Source organism: Harpia harpyja, chromosome Z (assembly GCF_026419915.1).
Source record: "Harpia harpyja isolate bHarHar1 chromosome Z, bHarHar1 primary haplotype, whole genome shotgun sequence".
Taxonomy (NCBI): Eukaryota; Metazoa; Chordata; class Aves; order Accipitriformes; family Accipitridae; genus Harpia; species Harpia harpyja.
The window spans coordinates 7,163,667-7,182,219 of NC_068969.1; the positions used below are offsets into that span (position 1 = coordinate 7,163,667).

General features: G+C 37.9%; 1 protein-coding gene across 3 annotated transcripts; it reads left to right on the forward strand.

Annotated features, from left to right (window-relative positions):
* Window positions 1-707: 707 nt before the first annotated feature.
* NEK4 (NIMA related kinase 4) lies at window positions 708-18,323 on the forward strand. 3 transcript variants are annotated; one of them, XM_052777432.1, is made up of 16 exons: window positions 708-922; window positions 4,433-4,699; window positions 5,724-5,921; window positions 6,790-6,897; window positions 7,571-7,725; window positions 8,390-8,531; window positions 9,401-9,826; window positions 10,176-10,229; window positions 10,460-10,603; window positions 11,483-11,623; window positions 12,010-12,076; window positions 12,483-12,589; window positions 13,918-14,006; window positions 14,658-14,863; window positions 16,465-16,598; window positions 17,331-18,323. In XM_052777432.1, the coding sequence occupies exons 1-16, from the start codon at window positions 830-832 to the stop codon at window positions 17,421-17,423; spliced, it is 2,424 nt and encodes an 807-aa protein (XP_052633392.1). In that variant the 5' UTR covers window positions 708-829; the 3' UTR covers window positions 17,424-18,323. The 3 variants fall into 3 exon arrangements, with proteins under 3 accessions (XP_052633392.1, XP_052633393.1, XP_052633394.1); XM_052777433.1 differs by having other exon boundaries at window positions 708-886; XM_052777434.1 differs by lacking the exon at window positions 6,790-6,897.
* Window positions 18,324-18,553: the final 230 nt, after the last annotated feature.

Genomic DNA, 18,553 nt, shown 5'->3' on the forward strand with positions numbered 1-18,553 from the left:
AGGCCTATTTTCTTTATTTGTTATCTTGACAGCGTTAATTCTCTCTTAATCTTTTCAACTGGTTTCATCTCCTCCGTTGTATGAAACACAACCTTTGAGGTCTGGGAGTTAAATGCTCAGTGATAATAAAGTATTCAAGTTCACAGAATTTGGGGTATTTTCTGTTTTTCCTGCAGTCAGCTTTCTGAGATGTGCAGCTGTGTGAGGGACACAGGTCCAGGAGGTCCTTTTAAACCAGTCTGGAGCTTTTAAAACCAATTCTCTGGCCCATCCAAAGGTGAGAGGATGGCTCTGTAGAGCAGCTGTGCTCTGCCCGGCCTCCCTGGCCACCTCATGCCCCAGAGCGCACAGCAGGGCGGTGCGGCCCGTTGTGGGGCTGTGGGGCGTTGTGGCACAGCTGCCCACAGGGCTGTCACCGTGTCCCTGTCCCCGCTATTCCCCAAGGCTCAGCACACAGGTCTCATGGAGCAGCACGCCAAAGACCCTCGTCAGACACTGTTTTTGAGGGGACAGCTTTGTTTCTCGGACCGTAACAAGAGGGAAAGCCAGCCTCACCACGACTGGTTGCCGTCTGCCTCACCTCTCCCTCAAGCTCCCTGCCCACTCTTAACATGGCCGCCTCACCCGCTTCCAAAATGGCCGCCGCAGCGCCGCGAAGCGCTCGCCCCATAGAGACGTGCGGCGGTCCGCTCTGCACGCCGCTACGGCGTACTCTCTATGGCTGTGGGGGGCCCTGGGGATCTCTATGGCAGCGGCGGCCGCGCTGCCGGGCGGGCTGGCTCCGGAGGCGCCGGCCGCCAGGCACTGACCGGGCCCGGGCGGCGGGAGGATGCCCCTGGCTGCCTACTGCTTCCTCCGAGCCGTGGGGAAGGGCAGCTACGGGGAGGTGAGCCTCGTGCGGCACCAGCAGGACAGCAAGCAGGTAGCGAAGGGTTAGTCGCAGGGGGGCACGGCTGTGGCCGAGGCTCGGTGTGAGGGGAATGGCCGTGGCCTGGTCTGGGGGTGCCGCTGGGGCCGTGGCCTGGTTGGGGGGTGCGACCTGTGGCCCGGCCTTGGCGTGTGGCCCTGACGACCGCCCCGGGCACGGCCAGGGTTGTGGCCTGGTGTCAGGGTGCAGCCGTGCCGGAGGCCTGGTGTTGAGGTGCGACCGCAGCCACATGAGCTGGGCTCGCCCGTTGAGGTGTTCCTGTTTTCCTCCCTTGTCTGTGAAGACTTTTATTAACGGTGTGGAGAAGACTCCCCCCCCCCCGCCCCTTTTAATCTCAAAAAAACCCAAACCAAACCCCAAAAATCCTCACTTTTTTTTTTTTTCATTTAAATAAAACTGCTTATTGGGGTTTTGTTAAATGTATAATGTCTTGTTTTGGGGAGGAAAACCTAGTTTTGGTAGTCCTTTGGGTGACAGGAAAATACAGCCCGCTTTTTTTAGCGTGAAGCAGAAAAGGTTGCTGTTGGCTTGTTAGTGCTCGTGTAGTCTCTTCAGGACATGCATGTGTGGTGGGGATAAAAAAGATAGCAAGGATGGAAGAAAACAGCTTCTGGTGTTGGCTTTTGCTGTCATCAACTCTGCTGGAGGAAGATGGGCTTTGTGTTTGCTGTGTTGACTGCAGCAGAACCGGGCAAAGTTATGTCAGATTTGAAGTGCAAGCATTTTTTTCTTTGCCTTTTTGTTGGAAATTTGAAATAATCTGTCTTGCCTGGCCAAAGCAGATGTGTTTGATAGAAAAGGCAAGAGGATAAAGAAATGGGCATGGAGAACATCCACAGAGAAGTACCGCAGAAACCTTGGGTGTGAGCCTTATGCCCAGGATTTGACTAGAGATGATGAGAGAAGCATTTGTGGCTGGTGGTGATCAGAGGGCACGTCCTTTCCAGACAAAGGCAGGGAAGAGGCTGGAATCCAAAGGCGAATCCATACGACCTGTGGGTTGGGTAGCAGCAATGGCAGCACTTGTTCGCTCTGGGCTAGTCACCACGGTGCATAGTCCAATGTCCACAAAGAGTTGCTAACCTCATCATCCTAAAAGTAAACAGTGCATTGAGGTGACTTTCAACCGTATACAGGTCCTTGGCTTTCACCTCTTTGTCATGCTGCTGATTATTAACATTGGCAAGAGCCTTGCTTCCTTATCGTTGTTATTTTATCTTAAATATTTGATGTGTTTTACTGTGTCTTATCTTTTGCTAACTTTTATAAACTTTCTTCTGTAGCAGGATGATTGAAATTTTTTGTTGTGACTTTGGCATAGTGCTACATGTTCTGTGAAAGAAATTATATTTTATTTAAGCGTATTTGCTGTTAACTGAATGGTGGGTTTTTTTGTGGAGAAGGCCAAGTGGCTCCAAATGTTTAAAAAAAAAAAAAACAACAAACCAAACCCAATTTGTACACAATTTGGTATCAAATAAGGCAGAAGAGCATCTCAATAGACTTCATGGGAATCTTGCCAGGATAACATGCTCATTAAGCCAAATATAACCAATGCCATGTTTAAAGTTAGGCTATGTGCATGCTTTTTGCATTTTTGGTTGTATATCATCTAAAGATAGATGCTGATATGAAGCTAAAAGCTTTGGGTTTCTATGCCCAAAGATACAGTTGTAGTTGACTTGTGACACAGAACACAGTAGTTACAGCATTTCTATTTTACTTTAAAGTTAGATGATGCTGTACACAATTAGATTTCTTATATTCCTCTTGGGAGCTGTGCATCGTCACAGGTTATAAGAATTGAGTAGCTTGTCTAATATCCAGCAGACTTCTGAAACACAAAATCAGGAGGTACTGTTGATTTCTGCCTAATTGGTTCCCTTGGTATATAGGGGGCAGTCTTCCTCAACACTAATTAAATGTGCTGGACTAAATTAATAGGGCCAGCCTGGGAGGTAGACAACCTAAACAATTGCTGAGGACACTGAAATTGAGTAAGTAAAATTTTTTTTAGATATTTTGATTTAAGAGCTCTAAGGTATGAGTCGAGTCAGGTATATACCATGGCATGAGTGTTCTGTGGAATGCTGATGCACTAAAAGTGATTACCACAAAATTTATATCAGGAAGGGGGCCAGGTCAGACCTAAATATTGGTGCTGTGTATGATGAATGTGTGCTATGGATTTTATTGTCTCATCTTCGGCTTCAAGTATATTTTTGCTAAAACCTGAAATTCCTTAGAAATACATTTGATGTAGTACATATTAGGGAAGTAAATAACAGCTTTCATATCTAGTTTTAAAAAATTGTAAACTCATATTAATACAGAATAAAAGAAATTTAGCAATGAGCATAAGACCTTTTGGCTCTTTCAGCATGACCAAGAGTCTCTACTTCCCTGTAATAGTTCATTTCTTCTTGAATAAGTTTAAGCCTGCATATGCAGAAACTCATAAATGCAACAGATAGTTTTAGGTCAGGTTTTAAAAAAAGTAAATTACATCTGCGTTCAAGTTTTTGAGAAAGTATTTTTTCAATGTGCCCCTAACTGTACCTGCCCTCCAACTGCATCTCTACTTGCTACATTTCTTTTCCCGATAGAGACGTTTTTCCCATTTTCCCATGCTTCACTGTTTTCTAGACTTTTTGTACAAAGCAATTAATCCCAAGTCAATTCTGCCTTGGAGGTCTTCTGCCAGGTACAAGTTTTTTAAGAAAAGAACGAACAGACCTGAAAAGCTCAGCATTATTTTGTGTGTTCAGAAATTCGGGTCTGTTAAGTATTTCTTGTGAATATGACAATGGGGAATTTGTAATCTAAGCCTTGAAACTGAGATTTTAACAACTTTTTTGGTCTTCAAATGTATGATCTATGTTCGCCAAATTTGTGAGATGTTATTTCTTGAGTTTCTCTTTTTTTTACAAAGAACATATGTTTCATTTCTGAAGAAGTGAAAGGAAAAGTCCACCTTTCCTTAAAATTAAATGAAAGGAGTTGGGTTTGGTTTTCTAGCAGAGAAGATCAAAATAAGTCTAACCAGATGAATTTTATCCTAGGCATCCATTATCATTTTTTGCATGTGACTGCATACTTTCCCTAATGTTGTTTTATTTTTTAAGTTACTATTGAAATGTCCCATTTTGAGAGTAACTGTGATGCACAAACAGGTATTTCAGGCTTAAGACATGAATGATAGAAACACATTTAAAATGAGAGTGGGGGGAAAAAAAAATGTGAACATCAGTCAAAAGAAAGCAAAACACCACAAAATTCCTGTGCAGAGTTTTATTTGGGGAGATGAATAGAATAGCCACACCTGTTCCATTTTTACGGTGTAATGGTAGAAATGATATGTAACTGCTAGACAAATTGCAGTCTCCGTATAGAATAACATGTGGAGATTTCAAATACTGTATTTCCTTTAGATTTGGGGAATTCCCTAGGGCTTCCGCATAGTTAGTTCATCTCTCATGATATACCTTGCAATTTCTTTTACAGTATGTCATCAAAAAGTTAAACCTTAAAAATGCTTCCAACCGAGAGAGGAAAGCAGCAGAACAAGAGGCACAGTTGTTATCCCAGCTGAAACACCCGAACATAGTCACCTACAGAGAGTCCTGGCAGGGGGAGGATGGCCTATTATATATTGTTATGGGATTCTGCGAGGGAGGAGATCTGTATCACAAACTTAAAGAGCAGAAGGGCAAACTTTTGCCTGAGAATCAGGTGGTGGAGTGGTTTGTCCAGATTGCCATGGCACTGCAGGTAAAATGAAGTATAACTTTGTCACCTTCAGATATAATTTGGCTCTTTCTGCATTTAAAAATTCCACAGTTAGGCTGCAGGCTTTGAATTCCAGTTTGGCTGGGTTAGCATCTAAATACAGTGGTTATTAGTACATTAAAAATGTTCACAGGACATTGCAGTCAAATTAACTATTTTAGGTAAGAAATTGCTGTCGTATTTTATGTCTACACCTCTGTATCACACTAGACAGTGGTAACCTCCAGGGTGTTTGCAGTTCTAGTCTGAAATGCTTCTCTGGTTTGAAATTTTACATTAAATTTACAAAGTGTAGTTTAAAAAAAAAAAAAAAGATTATTTCAGAAGCATTTTGTGTTCTGTAGTTTTGCTGGTGTTTTTCAATGGTAAATTTAGACTATTAATTCCTCACTTCTATTAAATCTTATCTCACTCTATTGAAATATCGTAACTGGAGGTTATCAAACTTTAAAGACAATTGTTATAGTAATAAAGACCAGATATAAATGTTAACACTAAGAAATAAGAAATTGGACAGAAGATTCTATCTTAAAATTGTCTGTTGTGATCAGACATACGCCAAGTCTACAGTACTGCCTGTTCTTGTTTATTATAAGACTAATTTTCTTCCCTCTTTACACAAAGCTCACATTGTATTTTCCACTGAAATTTGATACTTAAGACTGAGAAATGATTGTCAAGAAATGGAGGCAGGAGAAAGTGAGTTAAAGTCTGAGCCTTGACTTTACATTTTTATTTCCTCTTTTGTGCTGGCTTGTTAGAGCCACACAGGGAGATTTCAGTAAAGCAGTGCCAAGTTTTGGGTCCCTGCCTATATCAGTCATTCTTAATGTTAATTCACTAATACTGTCTTTAGCAGGAGCATTCCTGACTTTGATAGTGATGTATGTGTCTTTTCTGCATTTGTATTTTTCCTCTTTGACTTGTGTAATGTGATTTTACTTTTCGGTGTAGAAAAACCAATTAGGAGTTACTTAACTCTATTTATATGTTTTTTTTCCCCCAGTATTTACATGAAAAGCACATTCTGCACAGAGATCTTAAAACTCAAAATGTTTTTCTGACACGAACAAATATAATCAAAGTGGGTGACCTGGGAATAGCCAGAGTGTTGGAAAACCAATATGACATGGCCAGCACTCTCATAGGCACACCATACTACATGAGCCCCGAACTTTTTTCTAACAAACCCTACAACTACAAGGTAGAGTATGTTATTGCAAATGTCGTTTCTATTTCATTAGACAACTTATTTTGTTTGTTTGAGAACATTACGATCTTATCTATTGTTTTTAATTTCGTATTGCTTCCAACTCTTTTTAACGTCCCCGAAGACCAAACAAAAAAATAGGAAAGAGATTTGCAGGAACCTTTATTTCTGGAACTGTGTTTGCTGCAGTAAGTGGGAATTCATAGTATGTGATAAGTTATCCCAGCCAAGGTGTTCAGCAGGCTGCATGTACCTATCACACTATGCCAATGTAAACAAAAATATCAGTCTATGTTAGCTGCATTTTCGAAATTTATTATATAACAGACAGGAAGCTTTATACTCAAAAGTCTGTATTAGACATAACAGCAGCATTAAGAAAAAATTAAGTAGAGAAATAAGCAGAGTTGCTGTGAATTTAAAATAAAACAAAATAAAGCAAACGTGCTCGTGTATACCTGCTCAGCTCTTTCTGCAAACCACACGCATCATAAATATGACTGTCTACAATGAGCAAGAGCTGAGGGAAAACTGTTCTTTCAATGAAAAATCAAAAGATTTTCATTTGCCAGTTAGAACTGATATTGTACCTAAAAAAACCCCCACCCAAACAAAACCTCCTAGAAGCAGCAACTTTTTACACTTCTTTTCAGAAAAATCTGGTGATATTTGGAAGAAAATAATACAGTTGATCAAAATTAAAAATAAAATAGTGTGACCGAAGCCAAAAGTTTGCAATGGAGTGGTCTTAATTAGTTTACTGTCATTAAAGGCCTCTTTGAAAGCAGGTGACTAAGTCTGGAGATAAAACTTCTACAATTAATAAAAAGTTCCTAAAACTTTTTTTTCCCCTTTTTTTCAGTCTGATGTTTGGGCATTAGGCTGCTGCGTTTATGAAATGGCTACACTGAAACATGCCTTTAATGCTAAAGACATGAACTCTTTGGTTTATCGAATTATTGAAGGAAAGGTAAAAATGTTTCAATTTTTTTTATCTGTGCTTGGATTTTCCATCTAGAACTTGAGATTATCTTTTCCAGTCAGAAATACTGCATGGAGTTAAAAATATTTTGCATGTTACATGCATCATCATGTATGTTGTAAGACTGGTATTTCATGATAGTATATGATGTAATATCAGACCCAGGGAGTTACTCGTTTGTAGATATAGCTAGGGTTTCTTGTTACCCTTTTGTGTAACTAGTATATTGATTAATTTTCAAAGTTCTGAGATGACTTACTTTCTTAATTTGTTTCTGGTTTAAGCGTTGTGCAAAAAATTACATCACTATTTATGTGATGCCATTTTCCTGTTAGGTAAGACTAGCTTATTTAAGTATCTGTCTTGCTTTGGCATTTAATGAAGTTAATATGGATTTATTTTAAATAAATTTTTAAGCCTATCCACAGAACTTTAACTGCTGATATTAATAAAAAATTACAAACAGTTCTTAGACAAAACACTTAGAATTTCTATATTCTGTTTGATGTTAAGCACTTGGGTAACTTTCAGCATATGAACAACGGGACTATTTTTTATGCAGAGTACATAGCTGAATGTAACTGTCATGCATAAATAATCTAGCAGTAGCCCCTATTGACAAATTTGTTAAATAATATCAGACTTCCGTTTCCTTTTACAGTTGCCACCCATGCCAAAGGATTACAGCCCCCAGTTGGTTGAAATAATACGAACTATGCTCAGTAAAAAACCTGAGGAAAGACCTAGTGTGAAAAGCATATTACGACAGCCATATATCAAGCACCAAATTTCTTTGTTTTTGGAAGCCACGAAGGCGTAAGATATTTTCATTTGAGTGATTCTGTGCAAAATATTCATGTTACTGTGGTCTTTGTTTTATAACTTTTCCTATTTTTTGTAGCAGGATAAAATTAGTTATGTGCAGTTACAAAGCATATGAACATATGAGTTTCTTTAGATTCTTTGAGAAATAGGAGGGAATTAGAATGGAAACTAGTTTTTTCTGCAAATGCAGAATAAAACTGCGAAAGTTAGGATTGCACAGCTTATTCAGAGAGTTTAAAAAAAAAAAAAAAGTAACACCAGTATTTTCAAGGAAGTGAAAGGAACCATTTCCATATGGTTCTTTAAGGCATTTATCAGCTGAGAGTTGTAATACTAAGTTCCTTTTGATATTCACTGATATAGTTATTTTTATTTGTCAGGTTTAGTCAGTTATTTTACTGCTTCCAGATAGGACTGATCTTGGTGTTATGCAGAACAAGTGTACATTGCTGGCAGAGTCTGAATGGTGTTTTTAAGCTCCTTTTTATCAAGATGAAAATGAGTATGTTGTGCACAGTCTGTTGAAAAAGCCCAGTATCTTATACTCTCTGTAAGCTGTTTTTTGGAGTGGAATTTTTTCATTAGTATAATCTAAAGAAATATCTTAAGGTTTTGTTGATCGTGATTGAATGAGCAACTTTTATTTTCTTTACAGGAAAGCAGCCAGAAGTAATAGGAAAACAGTGAATTCTAAACCTAAAGATCCTTGTTCTGTGGTCTCAGTAAAGAATGAATCTCATATCAGGAACGTTACACACCAAAACCACTCCTCTGAGCAAGCCAAGAAATACAAAGTTGTAAGAGATTTTTTTTTTTTCTTTAAGAAAAAACAAAACAAAACCCACTTGCTTTTTCTAGAGAAGAAAACCAGCTTTATAAGAAGTGCCTTGAGCATTCGTGAGAACATAGATCTGATTCCTAGCAATGTGTAAAATTCGTATTAAGGAAGGAATTGTGTTTAGGCAAGAGTGGAAGTAAATAAGCAGCTGTAGATCAGTAAAACTAATTGCAGTGTCTTAATTATAAGATGTTAACTAAAGAACATCTGGTTTTTCATTTGTGGGTCACTGAGTTACTTGTGGAGTATTTGAGGTCAAATATTTTTTCAAATATATGATGGCGAGTGGTAATAATTTTTTAAATACATGTTTTTGACTGGAAAAAAACTAATTATAGTTACAACCAAACATTGTTTATTGTTGGAATTCTTTCCAATGGTTAGAACAAATCTTTTGTAATGGTTAATCTTGTGCATGTTTTTTTATTTTCTGTAATGAGTCTGCTATTCTGGGTTTAAGCTTTCAATGCTGAAATACTGAATGTACATGGAGGTGTACATCTTAAAAACTGTTGGTACTTGTTGGCTCCTCCCTTGTAGAAGAGCCAAGGGAGTACAACTTTTCTTTCATGGTCCTGGTGAAAAGTAGGTGTACTGCATGTTTATAAACCAATGCCTGAAATACACACTGTATTTGCAAATCACCTATCTCTTTAAAAATGTGGGTTGCAGCTTTTTTGAGGATCTTAATCTGTACTTGATCATAATTTCCTTGCAGTTTGTGTACTCTGGTATGTTAATGATTTTCCTTTGGTGCTTAGAGTATTCTTTAATATGTGCATAATACCCAAACGGTAATTAATTTTTTTGTTTTCCTTTTAATTCCAGAATGAAGAAGATTGCATCATCAAATATAAAGCCACCAAATTTTGTCCCTCAGAGAAACCAGCTGTTGAGTTGGAAAGAAAACCAAGCAATAATGATTTGAACAACCTGGGAGACTCCTTAGCTACAGTTAGTGAAGTGAATATTGATATCTTACCATCTGGAAGGACGAAGTATGGAAGCGAGAAGTGTGGCAGTGAGCATATTCCAGAGAATAATAAAGCAAAGTATTTAAATGTTCCAGGGAGTTCTAAAATAACATCCAGTAGCCCACCAATTAAGGAAGATGGACTACAGCAAAGAGCAAAGCAAGCTTTTAAAGCTGAAAATGTTGAGTCTAAGCAGTCTTCTGCAGATGCTATAGAAGACGATGGTGACACTTTGAAACTCCTGCAGCCTGTATCAAAAGACCAAAAGCAAACTGACCTGGTAATGCATTTATGCTTACTTGAAATAGACTTTGAAATAGATTTAACAAACGGCCAGCTCTTAAAATTTAGATTGCTGCTGCATGTGTTTTTCTGTCAAAGTAGGATGCTGCTGATGCAACTATTGAGATGCTTAAGTAGTTAGGAGCCTTGGCTTCAGATTTGCAAAGGCAGCACCATGAAGTAATTTTAGGCTTGCATCTAGATGATGGAAATGTTCTGGCTAATCTTGAGTTGGTCCTGATTTGGATGGGGGGGATAATAGGTGGTAGTTGCCTTTTCATTGCATTTTGGTCTACAGTGAGATTTTCATACACACTTTTCTAATGAGAAATCATTATCTATTGTAGAGCTTGGATTCTACTGAAAAGCTGCTAGCACCGTTTGTTCCTGTTGTAATTCAAGTAAGTGTCCTTCTTTGAAGGTTTAGTAGCTTAAAAATGCTGGTACAGCAGGTATTTTTTCTAACTGTCTATCAAGTAAGAGTTTATTGTGGTTATAACTGATATGTTAAGGTGGATGCAGTCCAAATAGTAAAGTGGCCTGTGTTGATTTTTTTTTTTTTAAAAGGTGTGTATGTGTAAATCTGGAAATGGCATGTCTACATTTTTTTAAAAATACTTTTACTTATTAGGATGATGTCTGTCATGGAGCTTCAGGAGATGCTCAGGAAAAAAATACCTCCCACTTGCAGCCTCATAGCTCTGTCAGTGAACCCTCTCTCTCACGGCAGCGATGGCAGAAGAGAAGAGAGCTAGCTGAAGTCTGTTCGGAGAAGGTGCAGATACTAAAAAAATAATTTTCCTCTTTCCTTTAAGAATCTTGCGTTTTTTACTTTTTAAAAATGGGACCTATTTTTTTTAAAAGGGTGGGGTTTTTAATGCTGTTCTTGTTTCATCTGTATCTGTATAACTTCATTGGTAACAAAATGCAGAACACTCAAGATGTCCTTTAGAAGCAGTCTGTAAATCTTTGAAAATCTCAATAACCCTCACAGGTGTGAGGTGGGTGTGCCACATGGGGTCAAGGAAACAGAGTGAACTGTGGGCTTTGCCTTTGCTGTGCTAGTGTCTTTCCTAGCAATTCCCATCAGGACTTCTCACTGTTTGTGACTACAAAATAAATAGCAGTACTTTTCCTGACTGTTGTGGATAAGGCTACTTGTAGTGGGTAGTAGATTACTAGTACTTTAGAGCGGACATGCGTAATGGCTGCCCTGAGCTTATGAGTGCAAAGTCGAGGAAGAAAATCTTGTCATGCACATAAGATAGGGCTTCTGTCAATGCTTCCACACTGAGCAGAGGGATTTCTTTGGGGAAAGACACTGGCTATACAAGGATAGAGAAGAGGGTGATTGGTGATTGATACCCTGTTTCTCTCTTGGGTTTTGCTATTTGAGGGTGGGGACAGTTGTTGCAAAGGCATTGGCTTAAAAATAGTCTGGGAGGAGGGGGGACAAGATTTAGGGATGGAGGGAAGGGAAGTGGATGCAAACAGGTGTGGAGAGGGAGGGATGAGGTTGGGAGATGTGAAGAGGTTACAGTAGGATCTGAAACCTCTGGCATTGAGCCTTACCATGCAAGAATGTCTTCTAGATTGCAGAGTACTTTAACTTTTAATAAAAAAGGTATAAATTCTTGCTCGCTTCTCTTTCAAGTTCAGAACAGTTGCTCCTCGGCCTTTACCTTTTCCTTCTGACGCAAACGGAAAGGCAACACAGAGGTGTGCAGAGCAGCATGGTGCTGAAGCCTCTGAATCTGTAAATAGCACCAAAACCAGTCAAGTTGCTATTTCAAAGGTTAGTGCTGAATACTGCGTCAGCTTATTCTTGTCTCTCATTCCTTCTGAGCAGTTTGTTCTCTGAGTGCATGCATAGTGAGTAAAGGAATGTATAGTAGCTTCCTATCTAATGGAAGTCCTGTCAAGCACCTGGTCAGTGTGGGATGAGAAGCTGCCTTGCTGAACCACGGAGGTCAGAAGCTCCTTTTCTAGAGTGCATATTAGTCTCATTGACCAAGACCATTTTGTAATAAATAATGAAGCATTTATTAGATGATCAGAAGGTCTACTCTAATAGCTCTCTCTTCCATGTCAGTTGAAAAGGATTTTTTGCTTTATAGGTGATTAGATAACAAAAGCCGTAATGACAATTGCTAATTAATATCAAATTAACTTCTTTTAAAGGAGCGGCCCTTGTCAGCAAGAGAACGAAGGAGGCTAAAACAGTCTCGGGAGGAGATGTTTCCCTCTGGTAACTTTCATGTTTGCATGTTAACATTTTATGTATAAGTAGGCTAATAACTTCTTTGTGAAGAAATTAGAAATTCTTGTCAGTTCTTCACTACTATCTTCAGAAAGATGCACTAAGGGTCTAGTTCTGTGTAACATAAAAATTTCTGTTAACATGTGTGTATTTTTCTGCTTCTTAGTTATGTTCAATTGTGTTTAGTGGTGACAACTTGTCTTTGAAATGTACATGAAGCGCAGAATATACACCTTTCAGATAGAAGCTTCAGTGTTTTCTCTTAACGGAATGCCTACCTGCCTGTCTTCTGCCAGTTGATAGATTTTTTTTTTTTTTTCCTTGCATGAACATGAAACTAATTGAAAATACATGCAGCTAAGTTGTAAATATTGTAAAAATGTCATCCTTCCAGTGATTCCAGCAGGACGAACGTCAAATAGTGCAGTAGTTGAAGCAAAATCACATATGGAAAATCATGTTAAAGTTGCTCAGTCCTCATCAGATCCCAGTATTTCTCAGGTAAACTGGGGTCATCTCCTTTTGAAATCTTTAAATGCAGGCACAATTTGGGAAGAAAATGATATTTAAAAAAAAAAAAAATCTATGTGTGGAAGAAACTCTCAGTCAGTAAGAGTGCACAGTTCTCTGTAAATATTGCTTTGTAGGTCCTGGGGTAGAGTACGGATCTTTAATCCACTTTTTTGTCTGGCAAGGTCAGTTTAATGTTTGAGGCTCTGTGTGTTTTCACTCCACTTGTCAGGGACAAAAACTAGGGAACTCCTAATGATTGTTACATGGGCTCTCTAGATTGCATTGTGTATTTTATTTTGGAAGAGAAAAAGTTTATCCTGAACTCTCCTTTAGTTGCTAAATTTCTATTAACAACACACTCCCTTTAGCCTGGTACATCTAATTTTGCTTTGATAGTGGTGGTTGAATGTTTTTATTTTTTTAATCTGTAGTCATGCTAAGTGCATACATTTATGTGCTGGCAATAAGGAATAGTTGCTAGACGAAAAGTGAATAGTTTTTGTTAACATTCTCTTCCTTGTCTAATTAGAAAGTCTTTTTTAAGGTTTTAAACATACATTTGACAATCTTCTGCAACATCAGGGGAACATTATTAATACCAATAAATGCAGAAGAGTAACAGTGAAGAAATATTAGTCTGAAATTCAAAGTGTAGGCTCTATTTTCCTCAGCCCAGTACTTGCATGGAAAGTATTTTGCATGTTTTACCTATGTGTGTATGCTTATAACTGGTATCTAAATGCAAAAGCTTCATCTGCATTCACAAACTGAGATTACATAAGGTTCGTATGCACTAGTTGTATGTGCATATGCTAGTGATGTTTTTGCATATTATGCTATGCACTGAACACAAGACTGTAGAGACACAAGTGGTTAAAATCTGTGTATATTTTAGGGAATGCTGGGAACTTACTGAACTGATAAAACTGTTTTAAATACTGTTTTTAAATGTGTATTAAAGACCAATAGACAGGCTAAGGGTAATGACTCTATAATATAGTTGGCAAAGAACTGACACAGATATATGATTTAATTGTTTTTAATAGAGGCACTTGGTGAAGCATTTATAGTGGTTAAAACTGCATGACTGAGATGTAATGCTAGTCACATAAGCATTTCATAAAGTGTGTTGATGATGTCCTGTGTATTAGCTTGTTTTTAAAACCAAAGGTTACACCTTATAAATATTACCAAGCAGAGTCTGTAAAAACATGCTGTTGAAAGTGTTTCTTGCATGTAAGAACAGTAATTCATGCCATATTGATAAATTACTTTCAGCTATTAGAATTTTTGTCATTTATTCCCTCTTCACTTAGAGAAAGAGAGAAACCCATTGCCTGTCTGATGATGAGTTAAGCTCTTCCACAAGCTCTACAGATAAGTCTGATGGTGATTCCAAGGAGAGGTAAGTATTTTGTTCAATGCTGTGCAAGAGTTTTCACTGCTATATTGGACCTTTACTTGGAGTGGGGGAAAAAATGGCAGGAATTGCTTTCACACTTCATCACTACGTGGTGAGTAGTTGAAGTATGTGATGCATAAAGAAAACGAACTCCATTTAATTGTTGTCTCTCTGTGACTATAAACTTTCTATGCTGAACTTTCTGGGACGTGTACCTCTGGTTTTTGTCAACTGTAGCTTCCCAGGAAATCAGTATTCCAGCATCAAAGGACATATACTGTCAGGATGCATTAAAAGCATGAGTTAGAAGGTGCCGATATGCTTCCTTCCCACTGTGAATGAGGCTGAATTTATTTCTGATTTTGTCAGTGTAAGCAACTTTTCAAAAAATATTATTTGTTGCATTACCACAGGTGCAGCTACACAGGTAGCAGTAGCCAATAGGATTGTGAATTGTTGCTAGGTGAACGGGCTCTGAGCCTTTGTTAGATGAAATACTGCTAACGTTGCTATTGATAAAACTGCCCCACAAGAAATAATTTAACATGGAATACTTAGCAGGACCTCACTAAACTTATTTAAAGTCCTCTGAATGCAAGGTGAAAATTGCATCATGAATGGTGACTGAAGTAAATCTTATTTCTCCTCTACTAGAAAAAGCAATATGAATGAAATGAATGACTTGGTGCAGCTAATGACATGGACGCTGAAAATGGACTCTAAGGAGAACTCTGAATACTGTGTAACCTCGACTCCAGCCCCAGAGTTTAAACTTCATAGAAAATATCGAGACACTTTGATTTTGCATGGAAAATCACCTGATGAATCAGAGGAATTAAAATTTGAAGAGATTTCTTCAGGTCTGTTGCTCTGTTGTTGCTTTAAATGAATGATTGTCGACTGCTAATAACCAAAGAAAACCTGCTAGTGGGCAACAGAATCCACTCTTATTTCTTCTCAAGTCTCAACAATGCTTACAGAAGTAGACATCCTTCTAAATGATTTTGTGTGCAGAACTGCTGTAGTTGTTGTTTACTTGCCAGTGAAAGGAATGTGTGATCGATCTGTGTAACTATTAATGAAGACAGAAAGCTGGTCTGCAATATGATTTTTTTCCCCATGTGACTTAGAAGCTTCCAAAATGAACAGTTGGAGTTGAGTATTTTGAAATAAGATTTTTAAGGTATTCAAACGATTTGATAGCTGTAAAGCTTTGTGAATTACGGATAGAGCTGAAATTGTACACAAAGCATTAAACACAGTGGAGGTTTGTACGAGTATAGAAGTTCATCCTCATTGCAGAATTTGGGCAAGCTCATTTTTCCTACAGATACACGTGCAAGAATTGAATCACTTTTCGTATTTAAGGTCTGATTTAGACCTTAGGTATGTATATGTATTCCAAAAAGCAAGAAAAAATTGTATTTGGTATGACTGCACTTACTATACAACAAGAATAAGTGAAAAAGCTGAGCGTAGGTTTTTGAAATCTCTGACCTTCATGTGCTTATTGTTGTAAATGATTGATAGGGATTCTACTTGTAACTAGACTGGTGATAGGCAAAGTAATGGGAGAACACTGGATTTTACTCTGGTAAGTTGATTCTGCATAGCTAAAGTAAAAGAGTTTGTCTCTAAACAGGTATGACAGAGTGTTGAAGGTACAAATTTCAGTTTCGTGGGTTTTCTTTTTTTTTTCTGTCTGTTTTTCTCACTCTTAAGTATTGTATAGCGAGATCCTCCAGCTATTTACTTAGTACCATTTGGGATGACAGGGCTACTGCATTTCTAAGCTGAAACTTACTTTATTTAGATCAGATATTTTATTTTCAGAAGGTGACCCATCCTTATGAAAGGAATGTTGGTGATTTCAGTGATTAAAAGAGCAAGCTAGCATTCTCAGTTCTGTTCCTAATGGAGGCCTACCCTTATAAAATGACTCTCTCTTCTTGGCAGCTTCAGCTGGGGAGCAAAAGATTCAAAGACTCTTGAGACAGGTAGATGACAGAAATGATGCCATTAATGTTTTACAGTGATTAAACTTTTTTTACATTTGCTGCAAGTACAAGTGATTGAATTATTACAATATTTGGGTGGTGGTGTAGTATTAGAGAATAGTACTTTTCATTCAAATAATATTTGTAATATAGTATAAAGGAACTACCTGAAATGAAGTTCAGGGACCTAATTGTGCAAACTGTATCTGCATTGACTTTGTACTGATCAATGTTTTAACAGTTAGCATCTGAATGCTTCTGATTCACCATGTTTGTTGATCATTATAGCTAGCCAGTTCAGATAACAGTTACTTCATGCAAATGGTCAGCTGGAATTCTGTGGTAATACCTAACAGTCATCCCATATTCTTCTTCTGCATAGAGTATGAAAATTGACTATACTGAAAGTAATTATGACTGCATTGGGTTTTGGTTTTTTTTTTGTTTGTTTGTTTTTTTAATAGATATGTTATCAGTTCCTGACAAGATTAGGAGAATGGTTGAAATCCTGAGATCTGATTTGGTGCAAGGATTGGGAGTGAAACTTCTTGAAAAGGCATACAGCATCATGGAAGAAGATGATGAAATGGAGAGAGAGGTGAATGTCTTTCATAATAAAATTGTTCCATTTCTTTATAAACCTGGATAAATGAGCAGGGTCTTTACTCCTCCCTCTCCCCTCCCTGCCTTTTTTTTAGATATTGATACAGTAGTGCAAACCTTGATTTCAAAAAGTAGTCGTTGGCAGGCAAAGGCCTAAGTATATTGTCATTTTCAATCTTAAAAAAGTTTGATTCTGAATGTAGACTACGTTCAATCACAGATTCTTCAGAAAGCATAGGAGCTTTAGAATTGTACCGTGGTCCCTGAGTTTCTAGAAGATGCAAGGGATGCAAATTTACTCTGTAGCATTTCTCCAATAATAATTTCTTTTGAGCCATAATTTTTTGCCTCAAATTACTTGCCTTGTGCCCCTTATGTTCAAAGTGAGAAACAGTTTAATGTCTGTTCCTAACAGAGGTGAGTGAGCAGTATCTCAAGCTCATTTGATTCAAAACTTGGTTACAAATGAAGTACTGCATGGGTAAGTATAACCTGTGAAGATCTGATCTATATTTTAAATTGTCAGGTGGGATTTGGAACTCTCTTGCCTTTGGACAACAAAGACTCTTCCATTTTTCTTCCCTCCCATCTATGTTGTCAAACTTCACATGCTGCTTTCACTTGAGTGCTTTGGTATTTTTTTTGTTAATATTTTGGTAGTTCCTGCTTTTTTCAATGTTAATAAATTTTGTGGTGGTTTTTTTTTTTGTGTGTGTGTTCTAAATAGCTGCAGTTGCGGGAGCATATGGGAGACAAGTATGCAAGTTACAGTGTGAAAGCACGCCATCTGAAATTTCTTGAAGAAAACGTGAAGTTCTGACCAGAACCTTTTTCCTAGAGAAAAGGACTGTTTTATATCTCATTTGATAGATTGAACCAGCTTACATTTATCCATTGACCTCCTTTGCTGGAATAAGGAGGTGAACTTGCAAAAAACGTTAGAGCTTGTAGTAATATTTTTCATGTTAAAATGTGAACCAGGCTATCACTTTCTCAGAAGAGAAACTGTTTAGTTTAGTTTTTATTCTCTTAATGAAACTTCAAAAAGTTGCTTTTTATAGATGCAAAGAAGGATGGATACCAAGTTTTGTATACAAAGGGGTGTCAAAAAAAAAAAAGTTTTGGTTTGAATTTGTCATAGCAAAAGGTTTTTGGTATGGTCACATACTAAATATGGTAACGAAATCTATGCCAAGGCTATGGTGTGATAGGCTCTAAGCTATTACATTAAATAGTTGTGAAAATTTAGAAGGGAGAAACAATTACTAATTTTTGTAGCACCAAAAGCCCTCCAGGTTCTGTAAATTGCCAAGTTAAAGTGCTGGGGGGCAGGGGGCCCTGTACTGCTTTTAAGCAGAGCCTTTGCTTTTGTGTTTTATTGCTAAGGCAATCACCAAGGTGGTGGAAAGTATTTGGTAACTGGATAAAATAAGTCTGAAAATGTTTGAAAGGAACACAGCCATGGTTACCATGGTCCCAGCTGGAGAAATCCCTTTGCCTTACAAATACTAATTCCTTTTACGAATGAAAAGTGCCCAATACCAGGGTCATTTAGAGAAATAGGCATCTTAGCTCTTCCCTTTCTTTGCATCTAGGTTGTGTTCCTAGACATGCACAGGCATTGTCATGTACCATCACTACAGAAAAAGCACGTGTTCTTTTTAAAGGATAAAGAAGTCAAAGGGAATTGAATTTGTAAAATAAAATTTTAAATGCACAACCTGTCTCTTTCCCTGCCTCTAGCTTTAATATTGTAACCTCCAGTACCTATGAAGACAACTAACATGACAGCCAGTAGTAAAAAAGTGCAACACCTATGGATCCTGCTGCCTCTCACATACTAGATGCTGAAGTTACAAGGTTTTAAGAGCTATTGTACCATGCAGAGTCAAGATGTTACTTTCTCTACTCAGGCAAATTTATTTTAAACAAAAAATGCCACTCTGCAAT

Excerpts from the sequence above, each read along its gene's own strand:
- NEK4 (XM_052777432.1), top strand. The coding sequence starts at position 830 with ATGCCCCTGGCTGCCTACTGCTTCCTCCGAGCCGTGGGGAAGGGCAGC. Across the intron at positions 9,827-10,175 it reads ACCAAAAGCAAACTGACCTG|AGCTTGGATTCTACTGAAAA; the intron begins GTAATGCATTTA and ends TATCTATTGTAG. Across the intron at positions 12,590-13,917 it reads CAGATCCCAGTATTTCTCAG|AGAAAGAGAGAAACCCATTG; the intron begins GTAAACTGGGGT and ends CTCTTCACTTAG.